The following is a 24,322-nucleotide window of genomic DNA, read 5'->3' as shown; positions in this document are numbered from 1 at the left end:
GTCTCCTTTTAGCATCCATTCCCAAATTTCTATTCCTCATTACACTTTTTAAACCACCAAGGCATTTACTCACTTCTCTCAATCTACATTCTACCTCCACCTTCACTCCACCTTTTCCTGCCACATTTGCACCCAAGTATCTAAAACTATCCACTTCCTCAAGTTGCTCTCCCTTAATGCTCACTTCCAGATTACTGCCACTTTCACCCCTTGTACATCTCATCACCTTACTTTTACCCACATTTATCTTCAGCTTTCTTCTATCACACACTCTCCCAAACTCTGTCACCAACTTCCTCAATCCCTCCTCCGATCCTACCACAAGCGCAGTGTCGTCCGCAAACAACAGCTGGCTCACCTCCCACTTTTCTCCATTTTCCTTAACCATCTCCAATCCCTGACCCACTACCCTTACATTCACCTCTCGCACTACCCCATCCATGTATAAGTTGAACAGCCAGGGTGACATAACGCATCCATGACGAAGTCCCACCTTTACCTCAAACCACTCACTCTCTCCATTTCTAATCCTGACACAAGCTCTGCTACTCTCATAAAAACTCTTGACAGCTCCCAGAAGCTTTCCTCCTATCCCGTATATCTGCATAACCTCCCACAGTGCCTTACTGTCTACCCTGTCGTAAGCCTTTTCCAGATCCATAAAGGCCCAAAAAACATCCTCCCCCTTTCCTATAGCTTTCTCACATATATGTCTTACCACAAAAATCTGATCTACACAACCTCTACCTGTCCTAAACCCACACTGTTCCTCACCAATTACTCCCTCTGTTCCTCTCCTAATCCTCTCAATCAAGATCCTCCCATAAGCCTTCCCAACTACACTTAACAAGCTAATCCCTCTGAAACTACTACATTCACACTTGTCCCCCTTTCCCTTGTAAAGTGGAACTATACAAGCACTCCTCCAGTCCTCTGGCACTCTACCTTCTCTCCAGCAAACATTAAATAACCTCACTAGCCAGTACCACATAAGAAGTTGCTTAAGAAATTAGAAACTGAAGGAGGAATACAGGGCAAACTGCTTAATTGGATGGAAGACTTTTTGCAAGAAAGAAAAATGAGAGTAGTGATAAGAGACAAACACTCAAAATGGGATGAAGTAATAAGCGGTGTTCCGCAAGGAACAGTTCTGGCCCCAATAATGTTTGCTATATATATTAATGATATGGATGAAGGAATTGAAAGCTATATGAGCTTCTTTGCAGATGATGCAAAACTACTGAAAAAGTGAACACGGAAGAAGATTGTGAATCACTACAGAGTGATCTAAATAAAGTACAGGAATGGAGTAGGAAGTGGGAGATGGAGTTCAATACTAAAAAGTGTAGTATAATGGAATTTGGAAAAAAGCAAAAACAGAATAACAGGATCATATAAATTGGGAGAAGAAGGAATAAAAAAGTAGAAAATGAGAAGGACCTGGGAGTCATTGTTATGAATAATATGTCACCTGAGAAACATATAAATAAATTTTTGGAGAAACTTATAATCTAATAAGAACAATCAAAGTTGCATTTACATACCTGGACGAAGAAATGGTGAAGAAAATTCTAATCACCCTAATAAGACCAAGATTGGAATATGCAACAATGATATGGTCACCAAGTACAAAAAAATATATAAAAAAAACTTGAAAGAATACAAAGAGCAATTACAAAATTGGCACCAACACTCTCAAAACTATCATATGAAGAGAGACTAGCAAAACTTGAACTACAGACACTAGAGCAAAGAAGAGAGAGAGGAAATTTGATAGCTATTTACAGAATCACGAAAGGCATAGAAATTATTGATAGAGAGAATCTGATAAAATGGGATGATAGAAATACAAGAGGACACGGAAAGAAAATAAAAAAAGACAGCTATAGAAGAGATCTGAAAAAAGAACAGCTTTCCTCACAGAGTAATAGACAGTTGGAACAAGTTAGATGAGAAAGTGGTGTGTGCAAAAACAATACATGAATTTAAAAATAGTTTAGATAAAATGAGATATGAAGACGGGACACCATTAGCATAGCTCCCCTTCCCATAAAATACAACTAGGTAAATACACATATATATATATATATATGCATACAGTTACAGTGTTATTATATGAAGTATGTATACCAATATAAAGGGCTTTTTCTCTTTTATAGAGGGGGTAGCTAAGTCAAATGTTACATATCCCCTCCCTCTTATTCCTTCCCCACCCACCACCCCTTCCCTCCTCTCATCTTAGCTCCTCATGGATGAAAGGTCATTCCTGTCTCCTACCCTGGGTCAGGAGCAATGCAGCAAGACACAGTTCATCCACAGCATGGCTACTTCACTTAATTGGCAACCTCAACTCTCTGTCACCTCATGTGGAAAATAAAGAAAATTGGGAGAAATCCCTTTAGGCTGTGTCAAAATATCATTTACAAATAACCACTCCCTACCCCCCCATGTCTTCCTTGCATCCCAGTGTCATCTATACACAGTCATTCTCCACTCACTTATCTCCTGCCTTCTCCCTTCCTTGCTCAACAGACATTAACCTCTTCCTGCCCCTTTCACCCTATCTATCCATCTCATCCTTAGTCAGTCCATCAAGTTCACTCCCCACACCTCTACCTTCCACAACCCCTTTTACTAATCTTTTTTCACTCATTCTTTCCATGTGTCCAAACCATCCCAATAATATTTCATCAGCCCTATCTATCATCTCCTTTTCCACCCTTGCTCTCCTCATTTCTCACTCTGTCCAATCTTATAATCCTTACTATACTTCTCAGACATTTCATCCCAAACACATTTAAACTTTGTTCTGCCTCTTCTAAATTGCAAGTCTCAGTCCCATACATTGTTATCAGCACAATCACCCCTTCATATACTCTTATCTTTGAATCCATTCCCAGATGCCTATTTCTCAATTTACAATTGACCTCTCAACCTACAATTTACCTCTACCTCCACTCCTCCCTTTCCTGCCACATGTGATCCCAAATACCTAAACCTATCCACTTCCTCCAGCCTCTCTCCTTTAAGACTTACTTCCAACTCTCTCCCATCATCTCCCCTTGTACATCTCATCACCCACATTTACATTCAACTTTCTCCTATTGCATACCTTTCCAAACTCCATCACTGCTTTGATCCCCTTTCTGACCCTGCCACAAGTACAGTGTCATCAGCAAACAACTGGCTCACCTCCCACTTTTCTCCATTTATTTTAACCATCTCCTGTTTCCTGCCCATTACCCTTGCATTTACCTCCTGCACCACCCCACCCATGTACACATATGAGGTATATATATGAAACAAATGCTTTGGAATTTGATTATTTTATTGATTCAATAAAATGTTTTGGTCTTGCATGTTCCAAGTTCCCTAGGTGGTACATCTGGCCCCTTTACAAAGGGGAGGCAAATTGACATCATAGAACCTGCATTAGTGATGGCATTACATGGTTATCTATATTTTATTCAGATGGTATGTCAGCAGTTTTGGGCCTTCCGACTGTTCAAGATAAAAGTTTCCACTTTTGAACCAACTATATGGTAGGTAGTGGCCAACCGGGTCACCAAACCCTTGGTCCCACTGGTGCCAAATAATATAGCTTCTACTGTGATTCACCATGGTCTTGGATCATGTGTTGAACTCACAATTGACAAGTATTACCCTCCCGGATGAGAGCTCAGAGCTCAAATATGACCAATCTATGGGTAATGCTGTGACCTTACACACACATACACCCACGAGAGTTGGAGTGCCAACTCGCAGCACAGCGATACAGAAATTTATTTTGGCCCTGAGTGGGATTCGAACTGAGACCACTGGAGTAGCAGTTGCAAATGGTACCACTGTATACTCATGTCTACATTTATATGAGAGTACAGAAGCACTTTAAGTATAAATTGTGGAAATGTCTAAAGTGAGAAACAAGCAAACAAATGCCTTAATCTTTGGCATGTTTTTTTAGTTTTTCACAGAAACACTAAGGAAATACAATAACACCCTTTCTCCATATCTGCAGCAATAAGAGTTGGAACTCATCCAGTGACTTGTTTCACTGAATCTGCCATCATGAGTTGAAATATGGATGTGGCACTAGGTCTTAATGGCTAAAACAGGTGCCAGATTACCTGCACAAGAAATTCCCTAGTATGATAACATGGATCAGGCTCCTTCACAGAACTTCATAAGCATATTATTCATATTCCACACTGAAAATTAAATTATCAATGTCAAACACTTTGCCAGATGCTTTTGTTCTGTTCTGATGGTCATAAATCCATCTAAATTGTCCTCATGTATATATATATATATATATATATATATATATATATATATATATATATATATATATATAATTTTTTTTTTTTTTTTTTTTTTTTTTTTTTTTTTCTCTCTCTCTCTCTCTCTCTCTCTCTCTCTGACACTAAATAATTATATTTAATAAAGCCCCTCCCCAACTTCTAAAAATTTGGTTGGATAAAAATTTAAGCAGCCCATTTAAACTCCGTATCCTCTTTATTTTTTGCCATCAAATGATTCTATTCAGATGGGTGAATACCTAATTTTTAAGGGTGAAGCAAATCCTTAATGTGGTCCATCCCTCAGTTGAATAAAACCATTTAGTGTTTGCTAAAGTAAAATTTCCAAAGTGTGCCACAGTATTGAGATACTAGTCATTGAACAATAAGATCTCCTTTTAACAAATATTCCTCTTACCATACTCCAAGTACACATTGTCACCAGTTTTTTGCACACTGATGTACTACATAAACTTACCTCATCCTGTGCTCTTTACAGCATGGCACAATGCTGGGTGATGGACAGTGCAAATGCATTTAGATTGCCTTGTACTGCAGTTTTCTTAATAGTCATGAATGTCATTATCATCATCATCATCATTATTATAGTGATAATTATCAAGAGCTTCATAATTAAACCACAATTGGGTAAGACAATCCCATTACCACCAGAGAAGGGCCCAGTAGACCACATTGAAGACAGCAAAAACAACAGGGAAGGCTACACGTGCCCTACGATCAATCCAGGCAGCTGTTTCCTGTGGTGTCATGAGGTGCGGCTGGTGATGATGAAGTGCTATATGTGGTACCTGCAAAAAATAGGGTTGGGTCAAGGGATTAGACTATTTCAGGTCTACTTTCAAGCACCTTCACACACACTCTCCTTCAAGTTGGTTTGTTGTGACTAATATCAATAGTGCACCCCTCCACTTCTCTCTCTCTTTCTCTCTCTCAGGTTTTATCTGACTTTCATCCAATTCTGTTAACAAAAAAATAAATATATAAATAGAGAGTGGGGAGAAGACAGAAGATAGTGGTGAGTGGAGAATGGTTGTGTATGGATAATCCTGTGATGCATGGAAGGTGAGTGGGTGGGGGATGGGTGTGTGTATTTGCCTAGTTGTATTATACGGGAAGAGAGCTATGCTCATAGTGACCCATCTTTGCATCTTTCAGCATCAAGTTTGTTCTTAAATTCTTGTATAGTTTTTGCACTCACAGTTTTCTCATCCAATTTATTCCAGATATCCACCACTCTGTGTGGAAACTATTCTTTTTCAGATCTCTTCTATAACTATCCTTTTTGAGTTTCTTTTCATGTCCTCTTTTTTTTTTTTTTAATCCCACTATAATAAATCACCCCTATAGTGGACTTCCATCCCTTTCATAATTTTGTAGATGTGAGGGAGTATGTATGAATGATGTGATGCAGCCCAAAGGAATTTCTCCCTGTCCTCTCTTTTTCTGTATGAGTGGACAGTGAGGGGGGGTTGCCAAATAAATGAAGTGGCCTTGCTGTGGATGTGCTGTGTCTTGCTATATTGCTTCTGATCCAGGGAAGTGGATAAGATGCAGGGATGACCCATCATCCAGGAGGAGCCAAGAACAGAGGGAGGGAGGGAGGGATGGTGAATGGGAGTGGAGTATGTGGGGATGAAATGAGTGGGAGTGGATTTATGCCTTTGACTTTGGCTACTTCCCTTGTATGGGGTATAAATCCATTGGTATATGTATGTATGTATGTATTTACCTAACTGTATTTACCTAAAATATGTATGTATGTATGTAATTTCCAATCATAAATGAATACTGTATAACTTTGGGCTGTAGGGATATCACTAAAGCCCTTAAAATATACTATCAATAGTTGCCACTCAAATTTTAAACATACATACCAGAAAGTTGTCTTCCCCTTTTTAGAGAGGTGGCCAATCAAAGCATACATTCACCCATATCCACTCGACACCAATCAAAACCTTTTCATTGCTCCTCCAATCTCACCATTTAATAATAAACACTTAACAGATAAAAGGTCATTACTGTTCCCTGCTACTCTGCTAGGCTTTCATTGACTGGAAATATGTATCCCCACATTAAATGACAATGGTCCTCAGGCCCTCTCTGGGCAGAAACTTTGGATTATCATCTGTGCTGGCATGAGAATGTTTCTGTATCACCAGCTGAAGATAGTAGGAGGGAAGTATTTGCCAGTTGTCAGCTATTTGTATGCAAAAAGGTGGGAGAATTAGTTAAATTTGGTAGAGAGAGATTTTAGGCCTGGTTTGGAGACCGACCCTTGGGGGTGTTAATTGATTTTGAAAATGGATTACAAGAAGATAATTCTCTTTGCCATTAATCCTGCAGGATCACCACAAGCAGGTAACCATCATTGGTCACCCCCCCCCTTAACCCATTAAACTCCGATGACAAGATGTCTTGTCATTTGGTCAAATAAAACAAAAAATTATAAAACACCAAAATGTTTGATCAAACACCAGAAAAATACGACGTCAGTCCTCGCTTCACTCGTGAGCGAAGCGAGGACTGACGTCATATTTTTCTGGTGTTTGATCAAACATTTTGATGTTTTATAATTTTTTGTTTTATTTGACCAAATGACAAGACATCTTGTCATCGGAGTTTAATGGGTTAAATATTTACTGTAGAGGCCAATGATGGATACCTGTATAAGGTGTCATGCAAGATGGATAGCAAAACTGCCCATTTTCAAAACCCATCAACCCCTCACTTCTATTAATTCTGAGGGGCTGACACTTTGTCTCCAGACTGACTCTCTCTCTCTCTGTCAACTTTAAGTGTATTTCTTACACCTCTTTATAAATGGGGAGCAGCCAACTAGGGACAGGTCTTGTACCATTTTCAGTTGGTGACAAAGAAACAGTCCCATACCAATGCAACAAAAACAACAGTTCAATGTTTCTTCCAAGAAAGATGTGTGGGAAGACCTAAAGACCATTACCAGCTGCTGTGGACCTGCAAGTTTTCTGATGAATGAAACTTAAGGCAACAATTATTATCATTATATTTACTTAATAAAACCTATGCACAGAATAGCTTATATAAGGTCACAACACTTGAGTACCACTAGCTCCAGGAGATAATGCATTTGTGCCCCTGGATGGTGACTTGTGAGATATTACACTGACATCTTTGACATTGGTATCAGAGGTTACAAAAGTGGGCAGCTCCCGATTGAACTGATACAATGCACACCCTGCTGAGATGGCATTCTTCAGGCATGCAAATGCTTCTTCAGCTGTGATGTCCCAACTGAAGGTGATGTCTTTTTCTTCAGTAGCACAAAGAGAGGGTCCATAATTATAGCATAGCTCAGTACAAAGTGTGACTGTCAGCTGAAGAGACTGAGGTAGCTACACAACTCAGCAGTAGACTATGGTGGCAGCACCTCCTGGATGGCATACACATAACTAGGAAGCACCACAATGCCATCAGCATTAATATATCTACAATAGTCAAAACTGTACATGCACTGCACAGACTTTCAATAGTGCATGGACACACTGGGATGCTTCAGTACTGCCACATGTCATGGGCAGTTGTGTTCAGCTTTCATCCAGTTGAACAAATAATGTCATCTAAGTAGTTCTGGACACCAGGTATTCAACTCTGGAGACCATCCAGTTTCTTCTGAAATGTGGAGCACACTGACAACAGACCAAACACCACTCTCAGAAAACAGAGCAATACGTCCAGTATGATAAACATCGTGAGTGACCATGAGAAAGGTTCTAAAAGCAATTGATGTGCAGAGCAAAGATAAATTTTGTTGTAGAACAACCCATGTAGCTAAGTTTGTAGCTCAGTGATTGTAGAGAGTGGGTGAATATTGGGAGGAAATTGGGTATCAAATTCCATCTGATGCAGCTGCCCTTACACTCAGGTGACCAAAGCAGATTAATTCAATAAGCTCTGTTGACAAACTCAATGATCCTGGTTAATTGTAGTTTGACCAGTTCTACCAATACCTCCTTGCAGACAAAGAGACAATCTGCACAATACCTGATATACAGGAACAGTATCTACATGCAAAATAATGCAGTGCTCTATCCACAAGACATAGCTCTGAAGAGAAAACACTCCCAAACCATACAAGATTTTCACTATTTTTTTTTGTTTATTTGTTTATTATTATTTCTTTTTTCTAAAACAAATTATTACCAGTCCTACAAGGGGAAAGAATACTCTGGACTTATTCTTAACTAATAATGAGGATCTAACAAGAAATGTAAAGGTAGGTGATAGTCTAGGGACTAGTGATTATCAAGAAATAAGATTTGATATTAGATGGAAAGAACAGAATAGTATGAACGTTATAGTACCTGACTTCAATAGAGCCAATTCTGAAAACCTGAGGAAATAGAACAATTGGTCAAATATGAGGCCAGCCTGGAGGACAATAACAGGGTCAGCTGTCCAGATGAAAGTATAATGAGGTCAGGTCCATGGTCAGTCTTGAGGTCATTAGCACAGTCAGGGGTCTAGACCAAGGTCAACTCAAAGAAGGAGGTATAAGATCCCCATGTGAAGTCACATACCAGCTAAGCCCTAAGGTCAGTAGCTAAGTCAGCATTCTAGATGAAATGCAAGTAACCTAGCCACTAGTATTTTGTGTGCCCAGCATAAATATATTTCCCTCAAACCAATAAGGATGAATACTAATACTCCGAAATGGATGACAGATAGGCTGAAAAATGAGATTGGAATAAAAAGAGGGCTTTATATCAGAAAAAAAAACAGGGAAACACATTAGATCTAAGTATAATGATATGGCTACATTGATTAAAAAAAACATGTGCACAGCAAAACTATGAAATTAAGGTTGCCAGACAAGCAAGATCCAACCCATCTCTACAGAACAAAAAATAAGGAAAGGATATGCCCAAATAAAATTGACAAAGATGTCATGATAGTTTCAGAGGAAAAATGAGTGAGGCATTTAACCCATTCAACTCCGATAACAAGATGTCTTGTCATTTGGTCAAATAAAACAAAAAATCATAATAAAACAACAAAATGTTTGATGATCAAACAGCACCAGAAAAATATGACATCGTCAGTCCTCCTCGAGGAGGACTGACGACGTCATATTTTTCTGGTGCTGTTTGATCATCAAACATTTTGTTGTTTTATTATGATTTTTTGTTTTATTTGACCAAATGACAAGACATCTTGTTATCGGAGTTGAATGGGTTAATAAATATTTTCTCCTGGTATTTACAAATGAGAGTTTAGATATGGTACCTGGCTGCAACCCCATTGTAATGGAAATAGTTGGGAATTGTAGGTACATGGTAGTTAAGTAAGAATCTCAGTCACAGTTGCACCAATCCAAACCATACATAAGATCCCAGTTTTTTCCTGCCAGAACACAACAATGATATGTCTTTGCACCAACTCAGGTGCACAAGAAATAGTGTCAAACCTGAGACTACAGAAAACTGTAAAGAGACTTTAGATGGGTTATAATAACATTTGTAAGCCATCCTCATGCATAATGAAATTGAGTTGTATGTGTGAGTTCAGGAAAATAGGAAAGTTTAGGAAAATGTATTTATGAAATAAGTGCCATATATAGAGTAAAGCAGGTTAAGCCTAGCAATCACCCCCACATGTGTTTATCCTCACCCCTGGAACAAACTAAATGGAGAAACAGTGAGTGCCAAAATTAAACAAGATTTTAAGAATAAACTGGATGCGGAGAGATACGAAAACGGGTCACTGCGAGCATGGCTCTTGTCCCGTAAAATACAACTAGGTAAATACAACTAGGTAAATATGCTGATCATCACGAACTGACAGACAAATTATACAAGATAATAGACTTTTTACTCAAAGAAGGAAAGGTACCGTAAGATTGCAAAGATGCAAACATAGTACCAATAAAAAAGGAGACAAAGAAGACCCTACAAACTTCAGACCAGTATCCCTTACAAGCACAGTAGCAAAAATATGTGAAAAGGTTATCAGAAACAAATGGATCAAACACTTGGAAGAGAATAAAATATCAAACCCTAAACAATTTGGCTTTAGAAGTGGAAGATCATGTACCACAAACTTAATATGCTTTTACTTGAGATTAGTTGAGATAATACAAGAAAGAGATGGCTGGGCAGATTGCGCCTTCTTGGACTTGCAGAAGCTTTTGACAAAGTACCACATAAAGAATTGTTATGAAAAATTGAAATAATAGAAGGAATACAAGGTAAGCTACTGGAGTGGATGAAGGATTTCTTAAGGGGGAGAAAAATGAGAGTGCTACTTAGAGACAAAAATTAGAACTGGGATGATGTGATAAGTGGTGTCCCACAAGGTTCTGTACTGGCTCCTTTAATGTTTGCCATATATATAAATAATGTGGATGAGGGAGTGAAGTGTTACATAAACTTCTTTGCTGACGATGGCAAATTACTCAAGAGAGTAAGCACAGATGATTGCAGATCACTACAAGAAGACCTGGACAAAATATGGGAATGGAGTCAGAGGTGTGAAATGAACTTTAACATTAAGAAATGTAGTATAATGGAATTTGGAAAAACCAAAAATAGAATATATGGTCAATATAAAATTGGTAACAAGGAAGTCAAAAAAGTCGGCTCAGAAAGGGACCTGGGAGTGATTATCTCAAGTGACTTGACACATGATAAACATGTCAGTAAATTAGTTGGAGAGACTTTAAACTTATTAAGATCCATGAAAGTGGCATTTGACTACATGGATGAAGAAATGGTAAAGAAAATAGTGGTTGCACTGATAAGACCTAAACTAGAGTATGCTGCAACACTATGGGCACCTAGCACAAAAAAGAACATAAGAAAATTAGAAAGAATTCAAAGAGCAGCAACAAAAATGGCACCTACACTATCAAATTTGACATATGAACAAAGATTGGAGAAATTACATCTATCAACACTGGAACAGAGAAGAGAAAGAGGTGATTTGTTGACCATTGACTATTCACAGAATTATAAAAGGGATGGAAATTCTTGATAGAGACAACTTATTAAAATGGGATGGAAGAGAAACAAGAGGACATAAAAAGAAGCTAAAGAAGGACAGTTACAGAAGAGACCTGAAAAAGAATAGCTTCCCACATAGAGTGATTGATGTCTGGAACAAACTAAATGGAGAAACAGTGAGTGCCAAAACTATACAAGATTTTAAGAATAAACTGGATGCGGAGAGATACGAAAATGGGTCACTACGAGCATAGCTCTCGTCCTGTAAAATACAACTAGGTAAATACATTCATGTTAATAAGTTCCCTAACCCTTCTACCTCATCTCCAGTTATCAATAGAATTTTATTTTCTCTTTTCTCTTGCTAGAGACCCATAACCTCAAGATATTCAGACCAAGACACAAATTTGGCTTATAAATAACCTGACAAAAACATTTTGTCATGTTCCATGATGCATCACTGACACAATGAGACACAAATAATGGCACCATAAGCCACATTCTAGCATGAGCCATATTTGCTCACCATCCTTAATGAAAATGCCTATTGATGTTAAATTCAACCAATTAGTAGGTTATCTTAAATTAGATAATAAGATTTAAATATGAATTAGGCTTTTTCTCATATACATGTCCCAATTGCAGGAGGACCTACAAACCAGCGGTGGAGGAGTACACAACTCAGGTACTTGTGTCCTAGGTTAAAGGTCACCATGAATGATGATGCGAAGAAGTAGAGTCCGCATTATTATGGGTGGTCTCCTTTTTTGTTAGATAATTAGAAATTAATAATTTGTAAACCTTCTTTGCACAAAAATAATGAAATGAATAGATTGTGTGAAGCCAGGTAGTGGTAGATTAGGATTATAATTATAATAAAATGGCACTTGCTGTTGGCACTGTGTTGTGTGGTCTTGATATAAGTCTAAGAGACGTGGGCAGTGGTGTCTCTCTGATTCCCTTGCTCATGCCCCACACATGCCCTACATACACCAGGCTAAGGTAAATTGTATATTTTTTATATCATGTGAATTAAATAGGTTTGCACTTCACCCTCTCATTTGTCCTTGTGAAGTGAAAAAATCCCTTTAAAAAGCAAAATAGTCATACTAGATTCTTGATCGAAGGAACTGTTCAAATCACAGCTGAGATTTGATACATCAACTCAAATACAGAGGCTAGTCTGTGACACTTTGTATTATTATCTGTATTGTGTGATTGTTGGATAAAGTAATATATGGAGAGCAGGGATACCGCACATGAATTTACTTTAGAGATTATATGAAAATATTCTGGCAATCAGTTGTAACTGTAATGGAAGGTAAACTAAGATAATTAGATTCCTAAATTTTCAACCTCATTCCTTGTATCACTACACAGTTCCTAAAATTCTAACCCCACATTCCATACATCACTCCGCTATACACATGCACTTACTGTAGAATAATGCCTTACAACATAGTCAAAATGTTTAAATAACTACCATAAGAAATTTATATCCTTCCCTACATAATGACCTATATTGTCAAGTCTATTACCTGGAGCTGCAGCTCCTCAAGACTTGCTGAACTTTCTGAATCTTCAGATGAATCCTTGTTGCTGCTGTGTCTTGCTGACTGTCGTAGCATAGAGTCAAGGGATCCAACTGTCAGCTGACTGATAGAGGCCACAGTTAATTCATTCTGTAATGAGGGACATTGGTGGGTCAATTTATCCAAGATAGTCAGTGTTTGGTAGTCAAACTAGTTTTGACTATCACCTCTGGTGTCCATGGATGGACGTTACCACCACATCTTTATGTAGCACTCTATGGTGTTCAGCTATGTTCAGGTTTGTCAGTAACTACTTTTGAGGGAAGTCTTATTACAGGATATTTTCCCCTACAAAAGCTAAATATATCTTAAGTGGAATAAAATAACAATAACAATTTCAGTGATAGCTAATATCATATCTGCTTATGGTCAAAGGATAAACCAATCAAACTGTTGCTGTAGTTCTCTCTTGCAAGAGACCTGCACCCTTACAAAATTGGCCACAGCTACTGGTTAACTTAGTGGAGTAATTTTGTAGAGCCACATTACCTAATTGTATTTACCTAAATTGCAATGTACAGGGCCCTGCATCTTTGTTTCCACTGATTAAACCTATCTATTTGTTTATGACTGCTTTCAGGAGAACCTGTTGATGTCATTTTAGCATGGCCACCCAACTATACAAGAATCCACAGGAAGTAAGAAAGTAATTTTGAGAAAGACATTGTAGATAAATGCAAAGATGAACCAAAACAGTTTTACAGGTTTATAAATTGAGATGCAGGGAAATAAACACCAAACTAATAGTGGGTGGTGAGGTCTTTGAGGAGGCTTCAGCTCAGCCACAAATAAGGAATGAAATTTTCCAATTTGTCTTTACAAAGGAGAGCAATTCTTTGGAGAATAGTGAGGGGAGCAAAAATTCAGGTCTGGATGATATACATGTAGAAGTGAGGATGTGATCAACCTTTTGGGATCATTGGATGTGACAGAAGCTTCAGGGTCCGACAGGATCTCAAACTGGATACTTAAAGTATGTAAGGAACAACTGGCTGACAAGATTCACAGTCTTATTGTTCATTGAAAAGAGGCATAATGCCACTTCATTGGAAAAAGGCAAATGTTGTACCAATTCACAAAGGTGGAAATAAGGAGACACCACAAAATCATAGGCCAGTATCACTGACCAGCACACTAGTGAAATTATGCGATAGGATTGTGAAAGTTCAATTGACCAAATACAATATCTTGAAGAGATAAAAAAAGGGCCCTACACACGCTCAGACTTTTACTCAGACTTGTCTGCAGAAACCATGTATGCGCAGACAAGTCTGAATGTGTCTATGTAGAGGAGATTTGTGGTCTGCATGGTTTCTGCAGACAAGTCTGAGTAAAAGTCTGAGCGTGTGTAGGGCCCTAAACCTTCTGACAGACAGTCGGTCAGTTTGGAGTCAGATCAAGAAGGTCATGTGTGTCAAACTTTTACTCAATAGTGATTGATGTTCTGCAAGAGAGAGAGAGAGAGGGTAAGGTGGACTGTGTGTACATCGACCTTGAGAATATTTTAGATAAAGTACTCCACAGTCGACTTGTGTGGAAACTGGAGGATGCTAGATGACTGAGAGACAAACTACTTGAATGTATGAAAGATTTCTTGAAGGAAGATACATAAAGATGTTACGGTGGAGAAGAGTAACGAGCAGAATTCCACATGGTTCTGTGCTTGCACCAACAATGATTCTTGTCTATGTCTCTGACGACATAATTGAAGGTACAACAAGCTATGTTAATATGCTTGCCGATAATGCTAAAATCATAAGAGAAGTAAAATGACAGGAGGAGGACTCTAGGGTATTTCAAAGAGATCTAGACACTGTTTCTGCATAAACTCAAGAATGGGAAATGAAGTTCAATACCAAAAAAATGGAAATTACTGGAAATGGGTAATAGCTGTGAAAGACCATCTTTAAATTATTACTTGGGAAATGAACTCATTACAAGAACAAAAGAGGAAAAAGGTTTTGGAGTGTTTATGGAAGACAACCTGTCACCTGACAAACACATCATCAGGATTGTGGGGGGCATATGGATTACTGCAGATTAAACTGACCTTTCACTATATGGGGGAAGAGATAATGAAAAAATTCATCCAAACCCTGATCCATTCAAGACTAGAATATGCATAAGCGGTATGGACCCCACAAATTAGAGAGGGTACAATGTAGAATCATTTAAATGATCCCTCATTTACATAATAACTTCTATGAAGAGCATCTAAGTGAACTTGATTTATCTAGCTTATCCTAACATAGAATGTGGGATGATTTAACTGCAATTTTTTAAAATGTTCCATGGCTTTGTTAATATATAGATGATTATCTTATTGTGGACCATAGTAATCACAAGAAATAATTGTTACAAAATAGTCTATCAGAGATCAAACACTAAGGAATCAATTTGTCTTTTTTTTTTAACTGCATTGTGAATATTTGGGAAAAAAAAATCTGTTCAAGTTATAATTCCAAATACAATTGACACTTGAAAAGTGACTAGAAATATATATGGAATCCAGTGGTTCTTAGCTATATCCACTGTTTACACCCCCTTTCAATTCACAAGTAAGGACCACTAGGTATGTTGCTGTTTGCATCTCCTTTATAGTCTATCCCTTTGTATAATTGTAACTCATTTCCTTTATATCAAAATAGGTAAACACAATTTGGTAAATTCAGTATATTCTATTTTCATTATCTCCAGCCACAATTTTAATTCTAATTTTTTCATTACTGAATTTACCTTTCTCCTAACATGAAAAAATGAGGGAACATATATCTCGGGCCTAGTCCAAAGATCAAGAGTCATTCATCTTAATATAGGTGAGGGGGGGCTGAAGGGCTTTAAAGACAGGCAGTAAAGAAAATTATTCTGACATCCATCACATGGAACCACCATGTGCAGGTGGTCATTGATGGTTCCACTAATCATATCAATGGTCAAAAAAGAATACAGGTGAGTACAACTGCTAACTGCATAGGAAAATGACCAATAAAGATATACAAAAATAGTTTCCTAAATAAAGTAGTGAACAAATGGAATCCCAACAAAACTTGTCTCTGCACTGCACATGATATTGACTGAAGTATAATAAAACCATGCGGAACAAAACTCAATTATATCAAAATTCACAATACACTTTATATAATCTGTCCAAGAAGACACAAAAAGTTAAGTGCTGGTCTTTACCATTTCTGTGAAGTCCTTGGGCAAATGTCCAGAAGTGTATTTAAGGTTTGGTAGTGAAGAAAAAGAGGAAGAAGGATAACATGTAGAAACTGTTGAGTTACTGCTGGTAATGGAGGAGGAAGCAGGTGTGCTCATGGTGGATTTGAGAATATTCCTAGTATCAACCTTCTTCAACTCATACAAGTCTCTGCAAGTATTGATTATAGAATAAAGCTGTTATACACTATTTTTTTTAATCTAACAACACCTTTATATAACATAATAAATTTCAGTCGCTGATTAATACCATTAGTACAATATCGCAGACAGAAGCAATCCAAGAACAAAACCTTAAAGAACTCCACTATAAACATATCTCTAGCTAGAGGCTTTGCAATTAGAATGATGCACAGTTTATGATTTTATCAATGTATAAGATAATAGGGAAAGTAGGTAATCAATGGGAGTAGGATGGATGGGGATGGAACCATGCCCTGGCTGGCTATTTCCCTTATAAGATGAAAAAAGTCTCTTGGTATATAAATAGATAATCTTATAGCTTCTGTCAATCTAAGTTTAAAAGTTTTTTATTTCTATGTTCCATTAGAAACACCTCTCTTAACAGAAGCTCAGATATTCAAAACAACAATGTTTACAATTCCATAACCTGCTTCTAGCTCAACTTAGCAATCTTATCAAGAACTATCTGATATAAATTTAGTAATCTCATAGATAATTGTTTCAAGATCATCTTCCCAGAAAAATGTAATCTACACTGTATTTCCTTATCTTGAGATGACCACAAAAAAATTATTATGAATTAAATGAATAAGTATGTCATTTACTACAATCCCGCTTTGTCTCAATCTTACCCCCTTGCAGAATAAAACTGTCTGGTTTTGAGCAAAGCAAAAAATTCTGGCAAGAATTCCCATTAGATTCTGTATTGTAGTATTAAAAACTCTGTCAGTGAATTGTTTGCATGTCATTGTTCTGGGTATTGCTATATGATTTTACTCATATTAGGAAAAGTTTTTCACAGTCTGTGTGAGCAGTCACTAGGGGTGACCATGGTGTAATCAGTCAACATGACCATGGTGTAATCAGTCAGCATGCCTGCCCGGACAGTGGGAGGTCCCAGGTTTGATTCCTGAGTGGTGCCAGTTTTCAGTGATGCTCCCTATCCAACATGGTGCAGTGAGTAGTATCCCACATTGCTGCACATTCCCAGATTGATGGAGGCCCAGGGAAGGGAGGTGTGCAAGTGGTTACTAGAGGTGATTGTGGTATGGTTGATAAGCATGCCTTCCTGGACAGTGGGAGGTCTCAGGTCCAATTTCCAGATGGTGCTAGCATTTTAGTGATGCTCTCTATCCAACATGGCACAGCAAATAGGATTCCACAGCAGTGCACATTCCCAAACTGGCAGAGGCACAGGGAAGGGAGGTGTGCAAGTGGTTACTAGAAGTGACCATGGTAATCAATAAGCACATCTGCCCAGACAGTGGGAGATCCTGAGTTTGTTTCCCAAGTGGTCCCAGCTTTTCAGTGATGCTCCCTACCCAACATGGTGCAGTGAGTAGGATCCTGCAGCAGTGCACATTCCCAGACTGGTGAAAGGCCAGGGAAAGGAGATATGTGAGTGGTCATTAGAAGCAACCATGGTCTAATTGGTATGCATGCCTAACATGGTGCAGTGAGTAGGATCCTGCAGCAGTGCACATTCCCAGACTGGTGAAAGGCCAGGGAAAGGAGATATGTGAGTGGTCATTAGAGGCAACCATGGTCTAATTGGTATGCATGCCTAACATGGTGCAGTGAGTAGGATCCTGCAGCAGTGCACATTCCCAGACTGGTGAAAGGCCAGGGAAAGGAGATATGTGGGTGGTCATTAGAGGCAACCATGGTCTAATTGGTATGCATGCCTAACATGGTGCAGTGAGTAGGATCCTGCAGCAGTGCACATTCCCAGACTGGTGAAAGGCCAGGGAAAGGAGATATGTGAGTGGTCATTAGAGGCAACCATGGTCTAATTGGTATGCATGCCTAACATGGTGCAGTGAGTAGGATCCTGCAGCAGTGCACATTCCCAGACTGGTGAAAGGCCAGGGAAAGGAGATATGTGAGTGGTCATTAGAGGCAACCATGGTCTAATTGGTATGCATGCCTACTTAGACAGTGGGAGACCCTGGGTTCAATTCCTGGCAGTACCAGCTTGTCAGTGACACTCCCTATTTAACACAGTCAACTCCCTTTAACATGTTTACATACTTAGACCTTTTTGTGCTAAAAAATGCTAAAAATATCCTAGGTTGTCAAGTTCTCTGAATAGAGAATATGACAATGAAACAAATAAGGTCAAGGAATAACAAAATTTGTGTTTCCCTCCTCATTTTTTTGGTTCCTTAAAACCTCCCACTTAATATCTTTAGTGCAGTGATATACTGTGTGTGTTTTCTGGCTAACAACAAGTAATTCTTTGTAGCCAAGGGAAGAACTTTGACCAGTAGATTTTTATGGATCAATCAGGACCCATCAGTTGTATATAATTGCCTGTCAACCAATCAGGTAACCAGCAACAGCCTCCAGGTTGGGCTACAATTTATTAAGGAAATTATACTGTCTTGCTGTCTGAATAGAGGGAGAGCAAAACAGTATAAGAGGAGATGTTCATTGTCTTTGGTGTGGTGATTGTTTTTAGGGAAATTTGAGTCTGTGGCCAAGTTAATTCTGTGTTAGCATTGCTTCATAACAAGAGACAGAGAAGATAAAAAGGGTAAAGGAGGAGGAGTAATGATGGTGGCGAGAAGTGACATAAAGGTAGAAGCAAATGTGGGTGAAGGCAGTCAGGGCTGAAGCAATTCATCCAAAGATCAGTACTAAAGGACACACAAAAAAAAGTGACTTCATGGTGGCATATGTTCCCCCTAAGACAAGAGCTTAGGATAAAAGTGAATATCAAGAAATATTAAAGGATACAACTCTTTTTCCTAAAGAAAAATATCGAACAGAATAGTAATATAATCCGTACTGGAGATTTTGATTGTAATGATGTCAACTGGGAAGAATGGGAAGCAAGCAGCAAAGCAGATTCCTGGGGAAATACACCGTTGAGAATAGCTATGGAGAACACAATGACCCAGTGGGTAAAGTAAGTGACCCAGGTAAGAGAAGATGACACTCCCACAAGATTGGATCTGTTACTAACCAAAGAGTCAGATATTGGCTCCTTGAACTACCTTTGCCCAACAGGAAAAAGTGACCCTGCAACAATTGAATTTCAGCTGGAGGATGAGGATATAGACCCAAAGGAGACTCAATTTTAAGAAAGCAGATCACTTAGGGTTGAAAAATTCTTTGAAGAAACAAACTGGGAGGAATTAATGGGTACCACAGGAGGAAATGGGAAATAATTCTTGACATTTACAACCTAGGATAGAAGCAAAAACATGACTGGTTTAACGAAAAGTGTGAGATTGCAAAAAAGGCCAAGGATGTGGCTTGGGGGAAATAGGGAAAGAAAAGAAGCAACAAAACAAAAGAAGCTAGGAATGACTATACCAGAATTCGCAGGGAGGAAGAGAGCAATTCTGAAAGAGGTGTAGTAGAAAAATGTAAAGATAACCAAATTAGTAAAAGTAGCAACGACTGCAACAGCACTGTAGGAGAGAGGCCAAACGCAGAGTATGGGATCCAATATATTTGACATTTCACCCAGTAGGGCTTCTTCAGAAATAACACAGTTGAGAAACATTTCACTCCTTATATAGCCCGAGCTTGCGGGGAGAAACAAACATAAAATGGTGTACACACAATTTGCACAAATTGCTTGTTACTTGGTTATTAAAATTGCCAATGGTTTATTTATTGCAAAAAAATTGCAGTAAATAAACCATTGGCAATTTTGATAACCAAGTAACAAGCAATTTGTGCAAATTGTGTGTACAGCATTTTATGTTTGTTTCTCCCTGCAAGCTCAGGCTATATAAGGAGTGAAATGTTTCTCAACTGTGTTATTTCTGAAGAAGCCCTACTGGACGAAACGTCAAATATATTGGATCACATACTCTGCGTTTGGCCTCTCTCCTACAGAGATAACAAAAACTGTTTTACAGGTTTATAAATGGTAAATTGAGACACAGGGAAGAAATCACTGAGTTAATAGTAGATGGTGAGGTCTTTGAAGAGGCCTCAGCTCAGGCAGAAATAATGAAAGAAGGTTTCCAATTGGTCTTCACAAAAGAGTGCAACTTTTTGGAGAAAAGCAAAGGGAGCTAAAAACAGGTTTAGCAGATATAAATGTAGAAGTGAGGGAAGTACTGGACCTGAGACTGAAAAAATGGTACATCAGAAGAATGGAAACTTGAACAAAAAAAGAGAGGAAAATATGAAACTAAAAGTGGCATACACAAATATCGATGGTATGATCTCTGGAATTAATGAACTAAATGACTATCTGGAAATAGAGAAACCTGACATTATGGGAATTGTGGAGACAAAACTGAAAGGCCCTCTATCAACAAGTACAGTGGGACAAGGTCTACACAACCACTTGGCAAAAAATAGAACAGACAAACAGGGAGGACAGTTGTATTCAGGCCACCGTCCAGCCTCAAAACAGTACCAACATAGAATAGGCCAGGTGGCAGAATGAAATTGTCCCAGATTTAATCACAATACAGAAGACACTGAACACCTCATTCTACACTGCCTTACTCCAGTCTTTTGTCCTTAAGTGACACATGGACCAACCTGGTGGCTGTTGCTACATCCCTGGGAGCTGTGGGTCTCTTGCAATATAGAGACCTGGGGGCAATGTGTCACTTGATCTAAAGGAGGGTTTGAAGACAGTTGCCAGCCACTCTGAAACTTGAGGCAACAATTATCATCATTATTATATTTTATTTACTGCCTGGAATATCTGTCCTGCCTTTCAGACTAAACAAGGACTGGAAGTGTGTTTCTTGGTTTAATATACACAGACAAACACACTCACATATAGACAGTGCTTGGCAAAAGAAGTGCCTGTCCCCTCTGCCCACACAAAAATGTAAATAGTCAATTAAAATAAAGATAATTAATTCATAAAGCTTACATTCAATACTTAGTAGTGAGGCCTTTTTTTTATTCTTTACAATCTGGAGTTTTCTTGGCAGGGATAGGGCAAGGTTTTCAAGGTACTGGAGGTTCAGATTGTCCCAGGATTCTTGGATGGTTGCCTGCAGCTTGGGCACAGAGCTGATGTCCTTCCACTGGAGGTCGCACTTGATGAGGTACCAGACATTTTCTTTTGGGTTTAAATAAGGACTGTTGCCCTGCCAGACCTTTATAAAATGTACCTGGCAGTCATTAAGCCATTGATACAGATTTTGTGGTGTGAACAGGGGCACCGCCCTGTTGGAACACCTTGGCCCCTGTGCAGTTGACAGACTTTGGTAGATGGTCACACAGTTGCTCCAGATAATTCTGTTAACAAACTTTTTTCATTCTTATTGACCACTACTAACTTTCCTAGACCCCTGCCAGAGAAGCAGCTCCAAGCCATCAATGAGTCTGGGTGTTTAATGGTGTTTTCCATGTAGTGGGGGTCATGGGATATGTTTGCACACCTGCAATAGTCACAAGCCTCTCTGGTACAGCTGACGGTAAATGTCGCCTCGTCCGACCACAGGATGTCCGACCAGTCGTTATTGTTCCAGGCAAGGTGCTTATCAGCAAAAGCAACAGGCAGAATCCTCTAAGCTCGACTGAGAAGGGCTTTAGGAACAGGCTTGTGACTGGTGTACATGGCGAGATACAGTCCTCACACAAGTCATCAAACATTATGGACTACTCTCCTTTAAAACTCTGGCTTCTATGTAAGTTTTTTTTTATAGCTCTCTTTACAACATTTATACAATGCTAAGATATCTTTCTAGGGCGTACTGAGCAGGGATTGAGTAACAGCAGCTTACCACTGTTTTCAAGCTGGCACCTGGCAGCCCAGCACCTCACTGTTGACTTATCTACACCAACAAGTTCACTCGTTTCTTTGGTATTGTGTCCCGTTTTTGTATCTCATTTTATCTAAACTATTTTTAAATTCATGTATTGTTTTTGCACACACCACTTTCTCATCTAATTTGTTCCAACTGTCAATTACTCTGAGGAAAGCTGTTCCTTTTCAGGTCTTTTCTATAGCTGTCTTTTTTTATTTTCTTTCCATGTCCTCTTGTATTTCTGTCATCCCATTTTATCAGATTTTCTCTATCAGTAATTTCTATGCCTTTCATGATTCTGTAAATAGCTATCAAATCTCCTCTCTCTCTTCTTTGCTATAGTGTGTGCGTATTTACCTAGTTGTATTTACCTAGTTGTATTTTACGGGAAGGGTGTGAGTGTGTGTGTGTATTTACCTAGTTGTATTTACCTAGTTGTATTTTACGGGAAGGGGAGCTATGCTCGTGGGGTCCCGTCTTCATATCTCATTTTATCTAAACTATTTTTAAATTCATGTATTGTTTTTGCACACACCACTTTCTCATCTAACTTGTTCCAACTGTCTATTACTCTGTGAGGAAAGCTGTTCTTTTTCAAATCTCTTCTATAGCTGTCTTTTTTTATTTTCTTTCCGTGTCCTTTTGTATTTCTGTCATCCCATTTTATCAGATTCTCTCTATCAGTAATTTCTATGCCTTTCATGATTCTGTAAATAGCTATCAAATCTCCTCTCTCTCTTCTTTGCTCTAGTGTCTGTAGTTCAAGTTTTTCTAGTCTCTCTTCATATGATAGTTTTGAGAGTGTTGGTGCCAGTTTTGTAATTGCTCTTTGTATTCTTTCAAGTTTTTTTATACATTTTTTTGTACTTGGTGACCATATCGTTGCTGCATATTCCAATCTTGGTCTTATCAGGGTGATTAGGATTTTCTTCACTATTTCTTCATCCAGGTATGTAAATGCAACTTTGATCGTTCTTATTAGATTATAAGTCTCTCCGAAAATCTTATTTATATGTTTCTCAGGTGACATATTATTCATAACAATGACTCCCAGGTCCTTCTCATTTTCTACTTTTTTTATTCCTTCTTCTCCCAATTTATATGCTCCTGTTATTCTGTTTTTGCTTTTTCCAAATTCCATTATACTACACTTCATAATATTGAACTCCATCTCCCATTTCCTACTCCATTCTTGTACTTTATTTAGATCTCTCTGTAGTGATTCACAATCCTCTTCAGTTTTCACTCTTTTCAGTAGTTTTGCATCATCTGCAAAGAAGCTCATATAGCTTTCTATTCCTTCATCCATATCATTAATATATATAGCAAACATTATTGGGGCCAGAACTGTTCCCTGCGGAACACCGCTTATTACTTCATCCCATTTTGAGTGCTGGTTTCTTATCACTACTCTCATTTTTCTTTCTTGCAAAAAGTCCTCCATCCAATTTAGTAGCTTGCCCTGTATTCCTCCTTCAGTTTCTAATTTCTTAAGCAACTTCTTATGTGGTACTTTGTCAAAAGCTTTCTTTAGATCTAAAAATGCACAGTCCGCCCATCCATCTCTTTCCTGTATTATATCTATTAGTCTTGAATAGAAACATATTAAATTGGTGACGCATGATCGTCCTTGTCTGAATCCAAATTGCCTTGGATTTAACACTTTGTTTTTTTTCTAAATATTTTACCCATCTACTTTTGATAATTCTTTCACAAAGTTTTGCTATTGTACTTGTTAGAGAGACTGGTCTATAGTTGGTAGGTTCTTCTTTATTTCCTCCTTTGTATATAGGTACTATGTTTGCTTTTTTCCAATCTTCTGGAACTTTTCCTTCTTTCAAGGAACTATTTAGTATGCTATGTATTTTGTCTGCCAGTTCATTCCTGCATTCTTTTAGTATCCAGTTTGCTATTTCATCTGGTCCATGCGATTTTCTGACATCAAGATTACTCAAGTGTGTTAATATTTCATTCTTTGTTACTTCTATTTCTTCCATAGGGGGGACTTTCTCTTTCCATTCGTTCTCTTCAGGTTGTATGTTCTCCCTTGTAAACACTGATTTAAAATGTTTGTTCATAATTTCCGCCATTTCCATTTCCTCAGTGTATTCAACTCCCTCCTGTCTTAATTTCTCCAAGTCTTGTTTGTTTTTCAGTTTATTGTTTACAAATCTGTAGAATAGTTTCGGTTGATCTTTACACTTTTCTATGATATCTTTTTCATATTTTCTCTTTTCTTCTCTGCACATTTGTACATATTCATTTCTATAGCAGGTATATATATTCCATTTTTC

At 38.3% G+C, this 24,322-nt stretch overlaps 1 protein-coding gene across 2 annotated transcripts in view; it reads right to left on the bottom strand.

Annotated features, from left to right (window-relative positions):
* Positions 1-4,404: 4,404 nt before the first annotated feature.
* LOC143031826 (pH-sensitive chloride channel 2-like) overlaps positions 4,405-24,322 on the bottom strand; it is a 56,973-nt gene continuing 37,055 nt past the window's right edge. Inside the window, exons 10-12 of one of the 2 annotated variants that reach the window (XM_076196155.1) lie at positions 16,072-16,258; positions 12,835-12,978; positions 4,405-5,107 (exon numbers count right to left, since the gene is read on the bottom strand). In XM_076196155.1, the coding sequence (XP_076052270.1) occupies positions 4,961-5,107; positions 12,835-12,978; positions 16,072-16,258 (478 nt within the window). In that variant the 3' untranslated portion in view covers positions 4,405-4,960. Of the gene's footprint in view, positions 5,108-12,834; positions 12,979-16,071; positions 16,259-20,802; positions 20,920-24,322 lie in introns of those variants that run through there. The other variant, XR_012967041.1, reaches the window with a different exon arrangement.

This window comes from Oratosquilla oratoria, chromosome 12, assembly GCF_046742065.1.
Source record: "Oratosquilla oratoria isolate Oo_2021 chromosome 12, ASM4674206v1, whole genome shotgun sequence".
NCBI lineage: Eukaryota > Metazoa > Arthropoda > Malacostraca > Stomatopoda > Squillidae > Oratosquilla > Oratosquilla oratoria.
The sequence above is the reverse complement of the archived record's forward strand: the minus strand, read 5'-3'. Positions and strand labels throughout refer to the sequence as shown.